The 17,141-nt window shown below is 38.6% G+C and overlaps 1 protein-coding gene across 4 annotated transcripts in view; it reads left to right on the top strand.

Annotated features, from left to right (window-relative positions):
• The window catches only part of LOC146466539 (type II inositol 1,4,5-trisphosphate 5-phosphatase-like), a 38,435-nt gene that overhangs the window by 16,419 nt on the left and 4,875 nt on the right, over nt 1-17,141 (top strand). For 3 of the 4 annotated variants that reach the window (XM_085127285.1, XM_085127284.1, XM_085127286.1), the window contains exons 14-24: nt 350-488; nt 1,578-1,688; nt 3,029-3,097; nt 3,222-3,318; nt 4,671-4,795; nt 5,820-5,930; nt 6,782-6,892; nt 8,923-9,007; nt 9,462-9,589; nt 9,806-9,917; nt 11,665-12,919. In XM_085127285.1, coding sequence (XP_084983411.1) covers nt 350-488; nt 1,578-1,688; nt 3,029-3,097; nt 3,222-3,318; nt 4,671-4,795; nt 5,820-5,930; nt 6,782-6,892; nt 8,923-9,007; nt 9,462-9,589; nt 9,806-9,917; nt 11,665-11,804 — 1,228 coding nt within the window. In that variant the 3' untranslated portion in view covers nt 11,805-12,919. Of the gene's footprint in view, nt 1-349; nt 489-1,577; nt 1,689-3,028; nt 3,098-3,221; nt 3,319-4,670; nt 4,796-5,819; nt 5,931-6,781; nt 6,893-8,922; nt 9,008-9,461; nt 9,590-9,805; nt 9,918-11,664; nt 12,920-17,141 lie in introns of those variants that run through there. The other variant, XR_014867994.1, reaches the window with a different exon arrangement.

Genomic DNA, 17,141 nt, shown 5'->3' with positions numbered 1-17,141 from the left:
GTGATAAAAGTTTTACAAAGAGCATTATGTCAAAGATGAAGAATTTTTACAAAGAGCGCATCATGCTCCTGTAAACTTCTTATCACGTCCCTCTGATGAAGTGAAATGTTTTTAGCAACTTCACTACTGGCAGCCATTAACATGATTGTGCCTGAGAGTTTAGGAAATGAGCTGATTCTTATTTTATGTGTTTTCTTACACACTAGCAATGTTCACCTCCAAACACGCGAGTTGAATGATGCGTTAGTTAAAAATTATGCGTTTGGAGCTGTACTCTGGCTATGAGGCATTACCACCTTCATTAAATTGAAGGCCTAATGAGAGAATTTTTTCTTGTTATTTTTTTTAGTGAAAAAGGCCGCGCTCCTGCCTGGTGCGACCGTATTTTATGGAGGGCAGGATCACAGGTGAAACTGTTAGAATATCGCAGCCATAACTTGCTGAAGATCAGTGACCACAAACCTGTTAGCTGCTTGTTTGAAGTTGGGGTGAGTGTGAAGTGATATTCAGCTACAATCATTTCAGTGCCACTGTCTTTATTGTGGTATGGTGGTTCTAATGTTCAAGTAAAAGAAACAAGCTGTTTTCTGTAGTTTATATTCCTTTACAAGGGTCTTGATTTCATATTTTTAAGGAACTGGGATTTTCAGTTAGCTTTATGATCTTGGTACTGAAATCCATTTGTTGTTAAAACTAATACAAAATGCAGATGTGAAAACTGCGAACAGATAGAATTGTTTTTGTACAATGAAATTACAGGACAAAAAAAAATTACCATTATGCCTGTGGTTTATTCATCCTTGTATGTAAAGCCGGTGACACACTGAGCGATTTTATACGCCGATCGGCGAAAATCGCCAAGTGTGCCCGGTGCAACGATTGCGATTTTCGCCGATCTCCGCGATCGTCGTATAAAATCGCCGATATATCTGACATGTCAGATATCGGCGATTAAATTCGCCGGCATTCGCCAATTGTGCCCCAACCTCGTTCCCAGGGTCTCTCACAGGGACGTGAAGAGGAGAGACCCTGGGAACGAGATTGGGTGTGCCCGTTCCCGTGATTTTCTACGCTCATCGTTGCGAGTCGCCAGTAAAGTCAACCAATCAGGTTGGGCGATTTTATCACATGACTTTTCAAAATGGAGCCTGGAAACAAGATTGAAATGCCACATCGCCGCGATCGGCGAAAAAAATCGCTAATTGTGTCCACATCAATCGGTGAGGATCGCGGACGATCAAATTCGCCGCGATCGGAGAATAAAATCGCCTAGTGTGTCGCCGGCTTAATGGTGTCTAATTATTGTTTTTTCATCCACTTATCCAATAGGCCTCTTCCGAGTTGATGTAAACCACATTATGAAAGCGAGGCTAAGTGCAAAACTTTGCATATGAAAATTAGTTTTGTTTGCATAAGAATGAAAACTTATTTCCATAATAAAACTTTGCATTTAGCCTTTGCATTTTCACAATGAGGTTCAAAGCCACACGGAAATAGCCTGTTCTTTTAAACATCCCACTGGTTGTGTTCACGGGTTTTTTTGGTCGTATTGTAAAGCTTTGAGATGCTGTTGGCAGGTTAAAGTGGTGAATGTAGAGAAAGAGAGACAAGTTATGGAAGATGTCATTCGAACTCTGGACAGACATGAAAATGAGAATCTACCACAAGTACAACTAGGTAGAACTGAGGTAAAACACAGTTCAAAATTCTTTGTCTTCATTGATATCAAAAGTCAGTTAGAGCGCCAGTATTTCTGTACATTTTTACGTCTGTCTCATTTAAGATGTGTATATCACATTTAAGGCACAGCTTACGGTGCTTTCACTGAATAAGACCAGACACCCACTGGAGCTCCACCAGGGAAAAATCTACAGCTTTAATTTCTGCTGTTAGTTCAATATTGTATTAAAGTTAACTTTGTAAAAGCAAATTGAAAACAACCAAAATGAGATGAGTACAGTCGAACCTCCTTATTACGGACACCAAGGGGACAGGAATAAGTGTCCGTATTAAAGAGGTGCCCGTTTTAGAGAGGTAGGCTTTATATGGATTTCGGTCTCTCAGGGACCAAGTGAACTGTCCGTAATAGAGAGGTGTCCGTATTATAGAGGTGTCCGTAAGGAGAGGTTCGACTGTACGATCATTTTGCTCAAATTTCTTGACAACAGTAATACATATTCTAAGCTTGCAATTTTCAAAACGTACGACTCTTTATATTACTAAACTAACGCAACGGCCCACTTTAAACCTTATCTTTATCATTATATACTGTATTATAATTATTAGTGTTATCATTTTTGTAAATATTACCCTATTGATAAATTTTCGTAGAGCTAGCAGGCATGAGGTAATTTTTGTGAAAGTTACTTAGATAGACATGAAGCGAACGAAAGTTCTTTAGGAAATTCGGATCAAACTGTTCCTTCTGTGTCTTCGTAGAAACTCCCCGAAACCGATACCTTGGATGTAGATTTCCTAAAGAACTGTCGTTCCGGTTCGCTTCATGTGTATCCCAAGTAACTTTGATAAAAATTATCTTATACCTGCTGGCTCTACGAAAAAATTTGGTTATCTAATACACGACTTAGCGGCTAAATATGGTCCAAAGTTATCGGTTTCGAACTTTCATCATCTAAAGAAGCTCTCAATGAAAAAACAGAAGGCACGGTTGGATGCGAATTTCCTAAAGAACCATCCTTCGCTTCATGTATATCCTAAGTAACTTTCGTAAAAATTATCTCATGCCTACTGGCTGTACGAAAATTTGGTAATCTAATACACGACCTAACGGCTAAATATGATCGAAAAATATCGGTTTCGGACTTTCGTCATCTAGAGAAGATATCCACGAAGACACGGAAGGCACGGTTTGATGCGATTTTTTCCTAAAGAACTTTCGTTCGCTTCATGTGTATCCTAAGTAACTTTTATAAAAATTACCCTTTTAATACACACATTTTCATGACTCTCTTCTTGTGTCTGCTTTAAGTGAGGTGCTTAGGCCGAGTTAAATTATCTTATTTTCCAGATTATTTTCAAAGATGTCCAATTCCTTGAAAAACAGACTGCTACCCTAGAGATTGTCAACACAGGCCAGGCGAGTAAAGAATTTTAGATGTGTATTTACCGTAATTGTGCTTATATGATTGGAAGTGGACAAGAGAATTATTCCACCTGCCCTTTCTGTTTCCAAGTGATTGTTAAATTTGATTGATTGACAGGTGCCAGCACAGTTTGCATTTATAGGCAAGTTGGATGAGACTGAGTTTTGTAAACCGTGGTTGACTATCAGACCTTCTATGGGCATTATATTGCAAGGTACCGTAAATGACCTGTTGACTTATTTGGCTTTTTTCAAGGGTTGCTTATCATTTACTTAATATTTACAAGTTGGCCAAATAAATGAATAAATAAATCACTTTATTTAAGTGTCAATGTATTTAGCGTAGAACACTAATTGGGACACTTTCGAATTAGAATTTAGAAGTGTTGTCTTGAAGGAGAGGGGAAAACCGGAATACCTGGAGAAAAACGTCTCGGATCAAAGACCAGGTCACAGGACCAAAGACCAAGAACCCAGGTCACATTGGTGGGAGGCGAGTACCCTCACCACTGCGCCATCCCTGCTCCCGCCAATGGCGGATAAACGTACAAGAGGGCATTGTGTCCTTAACTAGGCCTATCTACCCAACCCATCCGCAAAGTAAGAATTGAAACGCGCAAATTAAACAAAAAGATTAACTAAGAGTAAAAATTAAATGTAAAATTGGTAAGAGGGCGTCCGTAGTCAACAGATATCTTTCGATATACGTAATTTCGTTTGTCGGAGAAAAAAAAAGAAAGATAGTCTCCAGCTTTTCTGTAATAAAACTGTGCTTTGTTATCAATGTGTTGAATACAGTCGAACCTCCCTTTGCGACCACCTCTCGTAAGCGACCAGTTTTCTAAAATATCAGAATTTTCCAAGTCACATCACTATAGCTGTAACCTCTCGTAAGCGACCACCTCTCATACGCGATCGCGACCAGGTTTAGAGCAGAAAGTTTAAGATTTTCTTTTGTTTTCAACCTCTTGTAAGCGACCACTTGACAGATAATAATGTGTGGCTGTAACATTATCGCATTCTGAACACAACGCAAACTTAAGTCAGACAACATCCAAGTAACAATAGATTCAAGTTTTAGCTATAATGAGACTTATCTCGTTCGACATATTGGGTAAGATTATAAGGGGCATCCCATTAACGGTTTTGATCTTGAAATTCGAAGTACAAATATTTTTGTGACTACTACAAATTATGATATGGGTTTGAATGAGAATTGGCGCATGAGGAAAGTCTCTGCAGTTACCATAATTTATGCTAATGAGCCCTCTATGGTCTGACCTCCCGTATGCGACCACTCAATCTTGACATTTTGGGTGGTCGCTTACGGGAGGTTTGACTGTAATAAAATAATTATCCTGCTCAATCTTGCGGAATATCCCCTGATTTTAGGCCACTAAGCCTACGGCCTCGTCGTTAAGATCAGGCGATATTCCTCACGATTTCGTAGGGTAATTGTTAAATATTCGCATGTTATCAAAGAAGAACCGTCCCTTTCTGGAGTGATCCATTGAGCCTACAAACTACGTAGAGTTGTTAGTAAATCCAGTGTTCTTTATCTCGGTAGGATCAACCAAACAGGTTAAACTGACTGTGTACGTTGATAAAGAACCGGCCAGAGCCATGAACTCTGGTGAGGAGAAAATTGAGGACATTCTTGTTTTGCATCTGGAAGGAGGAAAGGACTTCTTTGTATCCTTGATGTTTACGTTATTTGACTGATACAACAACAATGGCAACAGTAAACAACAACAACGGCTACAGTAAACAGCAACCACCACAACAACAACGGCAACAGTAAACAAAAGCCACAACAACAATAACGGCAACAGTAAACAGTAACCACAACAACATCAACGGCAACAGTAAACAACAGCCACGATAACAACAATGGCAACAGTAAACAGCAACCACAACAACAACAACGGCAACAGTAAACAATAGCCACAATAACAACAATGGGAACAGTAAACAACAACAACAACAACAGCAATGACTTTCGTTTCTTCCCGTGGGTGTTGTAATTATACGATAACGAAATGGGAAGGAAGGAAGATCATTATTTGTTCTGTCAAACGTTTACAGATATTAATACACAACGATACAACTGCAAAGTTTGTTTGGTGCCTGGAAAGTCAGAGCTAGAAACCATGGGCTTGTGAGGTTTACAAATATTTAATTTTTAGCTTTAAACAGGCGTTACGTGATTTTTTCATTAATTCACCAGATCCCGACAAGCCCCGGACATCCACAACGTGCTACTCATAAGACAAATGTGAATTACTGATGTCGCTTGTATTGAAGGGACTATGTCAGCTGGGGTACATGCGCAGTAGAGTCCGGTTGAAACTAATTTGCATACAACTCGTCGCGGGATTTTCGCTTTCTGCCATTGCAAAAGATTTCCAAAATATCGCAACAAACAGCTTCGGTAATTATTAAAGAACGTATGTCAATAAAACATTCAGCTAACTTTCCGAAGATGAACGCGATTCAAACATGAAAACAGCTTCCTCAACTCTCCGACGGAATTTGAAAGAGGTATGGGCAATGATTTCAAACTGCTTCTCATCAACGCGCGCATGCGCCTGGGGTGACATAGTCCCTTTAAAAATACCTAAATTAACACTTTTCTGCTAGTGGAGTGTTTAAAACGTTTGAAGTGCATATGGTTTTTCAGAACTCCTTTTTAGTTATGCTTCTTAACACTAGACAGGTATCGGTGAGCGGCAATTATGTTCCCAGTGTGTTTGGTTCATCTATCGAGGCACTAGTGCGCATGTACGGACCTATCAGGGAGGTACCAGTAGCTACTCTTGTCGACTTGGTAAGTGCATTCTTTTTACTACTGGGGTGGGACTGGTGAAGTATGTTTGGCAATGGAAACCTTTATTGTTCAGCGGGTTTGTTTGCGTATACGGGAAGGTAGTAATACTGGTTATCTCTGGGGGAGGGGAGGGTTAGTAGAGAAGGAAGAGGGGTGATCATACTTTTCTGCCTGTTTTCCAGTCATTATCAAAACAACAAGATCAAAAAGTAAACGTATTTGCTCTCTGAGTGACGCCAGGGCGATGAACTTGAAATTCCTGATTATTACAAAGATTTAGAATCGCGTTTACAACAAACGGCAAACGTGAGAGTCTCGTTTATGTTTTCTTGAAAAAAAAATTAGTACACAGATGAGAATAGTGCAAAATAATTCTGGCCCTTGCTGCTAAAGCAAAACTACTCCATTTTACTGAGAAACTGAAAACAGCGAGCGGCAAATATAGGATAAACATGGTCACGTGGTTATTTCTGCCGTTTGCCGTAAAAGTTACTCTAAATCTCTCTGTCGTCATGGGCTGAAGTCGTTAGCTTGGGTGCTTACCATTTACATGGAAAACCCAGAAATTCCAGTCGGAAAATCAAATGGTACGCATCATTCCATTTGGAGTACTTATGAAATTGTGGGCTTCTGGTCAAAGTGATGTCCATTTTTGTTGCTCCTTTTGGGATTTACAGCTGGTGTTCATACATTTTGCATGTTATCCATCTTCTGTTAAGACAAACTAAATCATTTCGTATTTATGCCGAAAATTTCCATCCGGGTGGTTTGCGTAAATGGTAAGCGACCGTTACTCCTCGGGCAAGCTGAAACGCTTCGTGATGGTTATATGGAGTTGTTTCTTCTTTCAGGAGCATATCAACCCTCTAACGCCTTCCACGTTATCAGATAACCAACCGCTAGAAATTCCTAAAGAACTGTGGCTTTTAATAGATCACTTGTTCAAGTGTGGCATGCGCCAGGTAGGAAAACTATTTAATTACAGTGTTGACTTTAAATCATCCGTGCGAAAAAGAGCTTAATCTTACATTTGTCAATTCCGTAATTAAAAAATATACAGTGGAAGCTCGAGTTCACGAAGTCGCCGGCCAAAGTTGTTCGTGAAATCGAGGGTTCGTTATATCGAAAACTTCGATATAACGAACTTGAGGGGAAACGACCAAAATGTTCGTTACATCGAGGTCATAGTTATGTTTGATTTGTAACACATGTAACTTCTGTTACGCAATTCAATGCAATTTTCGTCACCCAGAAGTGGAAGTGACTGGCAAACGGAGAAACAAGGGCATTGGACTAGAAATTCCGGCTACGTATTCGTTTTATCACAAGAAGCCTTCGAAAGTGAAGAAGTTAAGGTTACCCGATACCTTCAGAGGTGTCTCGCGTTTAAGCGATGTAGTGCGTCCAGTTTAAACTGCAGATACCTAAACCCCTATATCAAATTAAAGCTTATAGAGCTGACTATCAAACCATACCAAGAATTTTGAAATAAAATAAAATTGTCGAATTTTTCACGACCTCTAATTGCGAGCGTCCGAATCACCTTTTTAGCCACAAGTCAAAGTGAATTTTGTTTTTTGCTTATTTAATTTGCTCTTCAGTTTCCGGACCCAAAGCGCTAAAAGAAAACGTGTCTGCGTTTTGCCATATTCAATCGCAGTGAAAATTTATAGAGCATTTTCGAAATAGGATGAAAAAAATGTGGAGTAATCGTACAAAAATCGCTCTCGGAGAAAAAATCTTTCGAAAGAAAAAAATTGCAGACACGGTTTTGTTGTTTATATGTTAAACTAGCTACTGTCCAAATTTGAAGGCAAACGAACAAATTCCTTTTGAGTTTTAGCTCTTTGAAGTGGCTCCTCCAAGTGAAAAATATTTATTCGAGAAAACAGCGCTAAAAATTCGGCAATTCATTTTATTTCAAAATTCATGGTTTAGTTGGATAGGCAGCTCTATAAGCTTTAATTTGATATAAGGGTTCAGGTATCTACAGTTTAATCCGGACGCGCTACATCGCTTGGACGCGAGACACCTCTGAAGTCACCTCTGAAGGTACCGAGTAACCTTAATAGAACTAATAAGAGACAAGAGACAAAGAATATAGAGCAGAAGTCAATTGATGTCGAAATATTCGTTATATCGTGGTTGATTCTATGTTTGGGCTTCCGGATTATGTTCGTTATATCGAGGTTCTCTTCCATACATTTTACTGTAACTTTGGCCGGAACAAAGAATATCGTTCGTTATATCGAGGACTTCGTTAAATCGAGGTTCCACTGTATATATATTCGGAGAATAAAACATAACTTCAAAAAGAATTACGTTTTGGAACAACAATAAAACACCAAGGCGTGTTACAGACCGTTGGATTATGTTGAGCTGGGCTTTGCCCAAACATCATTCTAATATCGAAACGGATAGCAATGCTATTTGGCAGTCAGTGTTCATGATTGGATCTGCCCTTTTAGTGCCTTCGTCAGAGTAAAATGACGGCTATGAATAATTAAAAGATTTTCTTAAAACCTGTCTTGGTCCCTGAGGGATGTAACAAATGGCAAGAAAGCCTTATGGAAAGGCTGATGTTCATTCACAGCTTTGATGGCAAGAGTGTAAAGATTCCAAAATAGTTAGGAAGATTGAACTAGGGTATCGCTCATGATATCTTGCGGCCCTGTTTTTTACGACACGTTGGCTCAAATCTTTTTCGTAGTCCACTATTGACCAACACAACCAGCCTTTGTTCTGTTCTGAAGATATCGGGAAATAGAGAGATCCTGGTGCTAATCATTAGCACCAAACGTATCCGGAAATTCAATCAGAATTTTCAGAGAAACCAATCTTTTCTCATTCGGAAAGGACGGTAGCAACTTTCACGTACTTTTTTATTTTTTGTACTTTTTAGTTTCCTGTCTCCAGTCTTTTATCAAGGAGAGTAACGTAGAACTGCAAAGAGTATAATCTTCCTAACATTTGACTGATTATGTTACTGTAGGAGAATATTCTTAGACAGTCTGGGTTTGAGAAGGACTTGGAAGAAATCCGGACACATTTAGACTGTTGCAAGGGCGGCAAACTGCGTATCCTTTCATTACTGTTGTTTACTTTAGTGTGTTTCATAGTTTCTCAAAGGCACTTCACTCTGAGGTTACATTTATTTCTCAAACTCATTAATAAATCATCAAGAGAAAACATTGAATATCACTACTGTGATCGTGGTTTGGATATATGCCAAAAAATTTTGCCAACTTTAGCCTTGAATTTCAGAAGCCATATCAAACACTCGAAAGTGTGTTTCATCAGATATCCAAACACCTCGAAGTCGTTCAAAAAACCTTGGCTGTGCCTCGTTTTTTCAACCTACTTCTCTGTGTTTGGATATCTGATGAAACACACCATCTCGTGTTTGATCAGGAGCCCATTATATTACTTCAAACCCCAGTACCTGTTGATAATTTCAATAAATATTTTGACACAATGAATATACTCGGAGTATCTTTCATTCTTTACATTTATTTCCCTGACTGTTCAAAGCTGGCAGTGTTTACTCTGTAGCGGAAGCTTTGCTTATTTTCCTGGAAGCGTTACCAGAGCCAGTGATCCCTTACGCGTTTTATCAGAGAGCACTGGAGTGCTGCAATAACTACATACTCTGTAAGCAGGTAAATCAAGCTACTGAAAGCTACCAACTACCAAAAACAAACAAACGAATGAGCGAACAAAACGAGAAGAAACACCACTTATGCTGTTCAAGTTTGAAACCAGTGTTAGGCGAATCACCTCAGCCCGCAAACAGTTTGTTGTGCTTTTTGTTGGTGTTGTTTTCACGTTTTAAAATAGTTGCATTCAGGATTAACTTTACTCTTTATTTTTTGCAGTTAATATTTCAAATTCCTCAGAGCCATCGTAATGTGTTCACGTACATTAGCGCCTTCCTCAGGGAACTGTTACTACATTCCAATGACAATAAACTGGACGCCAGAACTTTGGGTTAGTACAATCACTTTACTTTTTCCCCTAGTCGCCGTTAACCTCATTATGAAAGCGAGGCTAAGTGCAAAGCTTTTCATATAATCAAAGGCTCCTGTGAGCCAACTCGTGAAAGCTAAAAGAAATTACATCTTTGCCCGATTATGTAACGAGAAATAACCATTCTTGTACTATACAAATCGTTTTGGCCCTCGTGCCCGGCTTTCCGGTGAGCCCACCCATAAAAACCGCCAGCTAAGCAGGCTACTTTGCTCGAGCTGATGTCACGAAGGGAAATCTGTTGAACAAAGTGTCGCACTACATTTCATGCCCGGCAAAAATGCGTGAAATTTTTCATTTGGAGTTCAGTCCACGCAATCTTCAAGTAAAAATAATTTGAAATATGACTAACTCTTGGTAAATAAGAATTATTTCAATGAGAGCTAGTTGTCGTCTGTATTTTGCTTCATTATTCAATGAACGTACTGAAAAGGTTTTGATCCTGTACACATGCATTTCAATAAATTCTGCACGGTATGTATTAAACAGTTGATCAAAAGTCATCGACCGCGTCCTTTGGCTTTCCCATAAATTACCAGATGTAAATTGCAAAAATGAAACATTTTTTCCCTTTCAAACCTCTATGAAAGCTGAGGAGATCTAAAATTGTTCATTTCACCAGAAATTTGCATAATTTTGTTTACAACGTCACTGATGCGTGACATGGCACTTTCCGCTTTCGCGTGAAAACTGACGGCCAAACTAATGTTTTTCAGCAAACTAATCTACTTGATGTAATTTTTTTGTATGAGAAGCAAAAATATGATGAAAGATGTCGAGTTTTAACTTATCAGTTAAGAGTGCTTCTTTCAGCCAGACATTTTCTGGCGGGAAATATTTTTTGGTGGCAAACTTTCAAGTAGCGCAACGCAATATTTCTGAGTTAAACTATTCAGTTAGTTCAATCGCTAAGGGAGGATAGGTTAAAAAAATCGGTGAGGCCTTCAACAAATAAGGCCACTAGTGCTCTATAAAAAATCGTCTTGTTTTTTCAAAGAGCTTGCCGACAGTTCACTAATTGAATTTTAAATTTAATTATTTTTAAATTCAATTATTGTTAAATTAAATTATTTTTACATTCTGAAAAGACACCTTACCTTGTGGAAAAAAACGAAAAGACCTATAACTTTGCTCAGATTCAACGAAAAATCTCCATTCTTACACTAAAATGATTGTCAAATTATTCTCTACAGATTGAATGAGAATATCCTGATGCGCCGTGAACAGAAAATTTTCGCATGTTTTTTCCACTAATTGAATTTTTCAATTCAATTATTCTTAAATTCTTAAAAGACACCGCACTTTATGGGAAAAAAACGAAAAAACCTATAACTTTGCTCAGATTCAACGAAAAATCTCCATTCTTACACTAAAATGATTGTCAAATTATTCTCTACAGATTGAATGAGAATATCCTGATGCGCCGTGAACAGAAAATGTTCGCGTGTTTTTTCCACCAATTGAATTTAAAACTCATTCACTGCGCATGCCCGAGAGTTAACGACAGAACCAACCGACCAACCAAGCGAAAAAGTCCACCATCGCTATAACTCGTTCATTGCGCATGCGCGCATGCACGAGTTTAAAGGTGGTTTTGTTCGCATATGAATGAAAGCTAAAACTTTGCACTTAGCCTCATAATGAGGTTCAAGGCATGTCTCGGAAATGGCCTATTTTTCTTGCTAACAAAGTTGTTTCTTTGTTGTAGCCACCTTGTTTGGCACGCTGTTTTTACGCGCTCCTAAGAACAAGGAGGCAGGACTGGGCAAGAGAGCCATCAATCAACTGACGCAGAAGAAAGCAAAGTTCATGTATCATTTCCTGGTCAACGAGTTCGGTCCAAACTGACCGTACAATTTATGAAATAGCTATAAATCAGGAATAGTATTTTAAAATATGCAAGGTTTTAGATTTTTTATTCAGCGCGAAGCGCAAAACTGCTACCTCTTGTAATTATAAGTTTAAGTTTGTAATTATGACTTTTTTCGTACAGATAGGCTATCCTCAAATGTGAGAACAGCTTTTAAAGGGGCTGTGTTATAGTGACCATCCTAAATTTTTATTTAAATTTCTTGCTCAGCCATAAATTGCTTGACGGCACCAAAACACTTGTCCTTTTCGTTTGCATGTTTTAGCTTGAGAAAAGAGACTGTTTTGTCGAAACTAGTGAGATTGTGTCGCCCTCCTCTCCGCCCCGTCCCGCGCAACGCGGTTAATAAAAGTGGTGCACCGTTTACGCATTGCTGCAGCTGGGAAGTTGTTCGATTTATATTCCCACTTTGTCGTTTCTAGGATTTATTATATTCATGTGGCAGTCCAGGCTGAGTGTAATGTTGCGACGACCGAATACATGTAGCGTTTTATTAGCATGTATTCAAAATAATGTTAGCCACGCGCTTTGCACAAATGTGAAATAATGATTTTATTGTTTAAATTGAAATCTAGTGGTCAATTACATGTAAAAACGTGATTACCGATGGCAAAAAAATACGAAACAACGGCTACTCAGTTTTAGAGCTAAATAGTCATCTTTTTCTTTAATAGTTATACTCTTTACGATTGACTCGATGTTGCATGTAATGCAACTCTTTTTTCGACAGCATTTTGCCCGCAATTTATTTATTCTCCGCAGGTAATATTATATATAAGAGCTCGAAATTTTTACCTTGTAGCACGAATCAACTTGGACACCTATCCTTGGCTCGTAAAACCATCCAAATCATAGTGGACGTTTTTGCTATAGGTACCTGGTTTAAATAGTGTACATTCGTTTTATATTATCCTGTTGAGCTTTCCATTCATACAAGATGTTGTTGGTTTATCTTTAATTAAAATTATTCAACTGAAGGAAATTATTTTTTTGTAATATTCAGACTAAATAATAAGTACTGGTAAAATTATACAAGTAGGGTTAAAATTGCGGTGTGCATATGACTGAAAATAAAGATAAAACTTTGAATTTTGGTCGGTATGTTTTCTTGTGTTCCACGACGCTCAAGGATCTTTAGGCCGCAAGGGAAAGTCCCACATAAAAACGAGGCGGGGCGTGGGGTGGGGTAGTGGACTTCTATTTGTCAGTCAACTCATTTGGTACTTCTTAGGGCTAAAAATGAATTTGAGCCTCGTCAACAAAACGAGGTTCTTGTACCTTTCGAACATTTACGAAGATGACCTCGTCATACCGGGATTTGGCCGAAAGGGCGTACGAAAACTAATAATAATAATCTTTATTTGTGCTTTTTTTTAATGTAGATAGTTGATTCTTACAATCTTGTTGTGGTAATACGTAGAATTAAATTAAACTCGGTGTGATCTTAAATAAAATACGCTGACGGACGGGGAGCTGATTTTTTTTTTATTGTTTTGTAAAGTTAGAGTTTCGAATGCTGTCTTGTAGTACGTTTTCTTGTCAGCTTGCCTCGAAACATTTTTTTTATTCCGCTTATAAGCCCCAACCCCCCCTCCCCCCCCCCCCGAATATAAGCCCACCCAAAACTACTAACGAAATTGTATAAGCCCCGAGCTCATAACCAGGTTGTTACGGTATTTAGTCAGTTTACTGAAGTAATTAAGATGAACGGGCTTGTAAGGTCCATTGACGTTCAAAAAATGGGTGCTGATATGGCGCAGTTCTAGATCAAGCATTGAAATGTCAGTTTATGTCAAAATAAACAAAAAATAAGTAAATAAATAAAAAACATTAAAGTAACGACGTTTGCACAATGATTGAGAAAGCGTTCTTAGCTGCTTACCATTTACATGGAAAACCCGAAAATTACAGTTAGAAAATCAAATGGTATGCATCATTCCATTTGGAGTACTTCAGAAATTATGGGCTTCTGGTCAAAGTGATACATTTTTATTACTCGTTTTAGGATTTACAGCTGATATTGACAAATTTTGCATGCTATCCATCTTCTGTTAAGACAAGCTAAATCATTTCGTATTTATGCCGAAAATTTTCATGAGGGTGGTTTGCGTAAATGGCAAGCACCCCTTGTCTCCAACATTTTACTTTTAAAAGGGAACGAGTCTGCGCAGACTTTTTACACAAAGGCAAATTTAAGGGTAAGAAACTGTGGGGACTTAACACGCTGACAATTTTAAGAAGTCTTAAAAGCGGCGATTTTATGGAGACATGGAGTCTAAATAGCGGCAATTTTAAGAAGTTTTAAAGGAAACCTCCACTCTCGAAACATGTTAACGTTACATTATTGAAAGAGAGATTATTATTATTACTAGAATTTTTCTTTGAAATTTCATTGGAAAACATGGAAATAATATTTCAGTGTCGGAAAAAACATGATTTTATTATCGGCTATTTTCGCTTTTAAATTTCCCGCGCGCCGCCATCTTGGATTTCATGACGTAATAAGGTTGCTCAATTGTTTTACACAAAAGAACTTCTGCTGAATAACAATAGCGGCAACCGTTACACGTCATAAAATTCAAAATGGCTGCGTCCAGGAAATTTAAACGCGAAAGTTGTCGATAATCATATCTAATTCTTAACACACTTGAATGTCATTTCTACGTTTTAGACAAAAATTTAGAATTTAGACGCTATTTCCAACACTTACCCGTCAATTTGTTGTGAGAGTGGAGGTTCCCTTTAAAAGCGGCAATTTTTAACAAAATTATCTGGGGACACACAAATGTTGAGGAGCATTTTTATACTATTGTGTGATTCCATTTTACAAGTTTTACCTGCCTTATATTTTACATAAGTTGAGAGTTTTTAACTACAAGACTACGAAAATAATTTAGGTAACAAGTTACAAACGCGACTTCATACATCAGTACTTCCGCAGTCGTGTTAAGACCAGCCCGTATCTAAGCAACACGCACGTGCCAGGGTGATAGAAGTTCAACGTGAGCTGAAACACGTGCTCGACTACAGATTATGCAACCTGGAAATTTTCCCACGAGAAAGTCCTAAATCATAATCCCTTTGCTTTTGTTGGCTACACACGGGTCACTTTTACCTGGCAAAATTAATTGATTTCTCTCTTAACACGTAAACAACTTTTGTCTTGTTAAGCCAGCTAAAGTAATTAACTAAGCTGTTTTGACCGAGTAAATCCAAGCGCGTTGCACGGTATGGTCTGGTCGTCTCAATTAATTCGTGTGTGACTTATTTTTAAGAACACCTTAAGTAATTATGATACCTTTAGTTATTATGACCGATTTGCCAGCAAGAACTGTGAAACTTGTATTCCATTTACGGCAAGAACACTGAACACTTTAATTAGTTGTTTACAGGTGGTTATATTAATGACGGTCGGCGTCCTTTTCATAAACTAAGCTTTTGTTGTGTAAACAGTCCCGAAAAGGTACAGCGTACTTAGTCCAGTAACCACGTTGTGATTGGTATCAAGACACTTACAATTCAGGTTAACCTTCACTAACTCCGTTATTTCACTATTGGGCGCAGTTTACAGTTTCCTTAGGGTTATTAGCAAAACTAAGTGAACAGCACTAATCCCTCAAAGAACGCCGTCGTTTCTATAAACACAAAGCCTATAGAATAGACGCTAAATTCCGACCAATCACAGCAGTGTATGGGTCATCGGAAACGCTTTACTTCAGCGGTTGTCAAGTTCAAGTAAGAGAGTGGAGTTGAGACGCGGACGCCGACCAGAGCAGGCCAATAAACCTCTCAAAGAAACCTTTAGCGTATTGAGTCTAAGGCGTCAATCCAGTAAGGTCCCACAACACCCAGAAAAGTCCCTCAACACAAAACAACATATTTTAAAGTATTTTGCATTTTCAGTATTTTTATAGTTCTTGTTTGGTGCCGGTGGTTACCAGCTGGACGTCGCCGTTTCTTAATTAGTTGTGTTAGCTTAAAGCAATTAATTTTTTTGCCCGTCAACAAATTTTCCCTTTTTATTTTTAACACCTGTTACAGCTCAGAATAGAAACAGGACTGTGTCTGAAAGCATCGGGATAAATTGTAACTGACGATGATGGAAGATCAACAGTAGCTAATAGTCTAATAGGCTTTCAAAATCAATATGGGAGTCGTACCACCTCTGTTCTGTTCACTTCTAACTGAATATTGTCAGTTTATATGTACATCTCTTTGCCAATTTTTAACAAGGCACTAATGAGCAGCACACAGAATCGAAGAAAAAGAAGTCTGTAGTTATCAGACGAAACCGGTCGGAAAATAAACCTTGAGTCAACAAGATTTTCAGTGTCTCCAAGCTTTTCTGGTTAAATTAGGCGAGTGCAAAATTATTGGGCTGGTTCAGTTCCTCTGATCTTCTGCATATGTTTCTGCACATTTTGACAACTGCTGTTCGTAGACAAGGCAAACGCCAGCAGTACAAAAACGGGTTTATCGACGAATTTAACATCACGGCAACGTCTGTTAAGTTCCATGCCTTCGTCCAATCCTCAACTGACGAGAGACCATAAATGCTCAAAGAAAAAACCGCAGGGAAGTAACACAGAATCATAACGACGAAAAACACAAAAGTGTTTAATGCGCTTTTCTTTACCTGAACCAGGTTCGCGTTGGGTGAGGCGCTTGAACTCTGGGTAGCTCTTTGCTGAGCGAAAATCTGAAGCTGATGCCGATGAACAATCCGATAAATGGTGATGTAACAAACTGATGAGATTAAAAGAGAAATGCAAATAACAATAACTGTTAGGATGAAATACACTGTACGATTCCAAAAGTAAATAACACAGGGAAGGGAGATGATTAAACATATTGCGACTGACGTAAGCGACGCACGCGAAGTGGTCACTAATGTTGGATATCGCATGTGATAGTGAAGAGCAAGGAGCCGATCCACGCTTATTGCTGTCATTGTGCAAAGTGAAACACCACAAGCAATGCAAGTTACTACATCCACAAGAGGTCGCATAAAACCAAAAGTTGCAAATTCGCTGGCGATGTACAGTGGTTGAACAAGAAATCCAACAACAAGATCTGAGATGGCGAGACTGCAGAGAAAGACTGTGGTTGGTGAACGAAGTGATGGCGTTCTATGGATGGCGGCTAACACCAAACTGTTACCAACAACGGCTATGGGGATGAGCAACCCAATTAAAACACAGTAGATAATGACAACGGATTCAACATTTGTTGGAAAGTGATCCTTATCAGAGTTTGTCATTTTAACAATTTTCGTGTGTTCTTTATCAAAGACAACAAGCGGTCACTAACGCTGT

The sequence above is a fragment of the Pavona decussata genome, unplaced genomic scaffold, assembly GCF_977016875.1.
Source record: "Pavona decussata unplaced genomic scaffold, jaPavDecu1.1 SCAFFOLD_143, whole genome shotgun sequence".
NCBI lineage: Eukaryota > Metazoa > Cnidaria > Anthozoa > Scleractinia > Agariciidae > Pavona > Pavona decussata.
The sequence above is the reverse complement of the archived record's forward strand: the minus strand, read 5'-3'. Positions and strand labels throughout refer to the sequence as shown.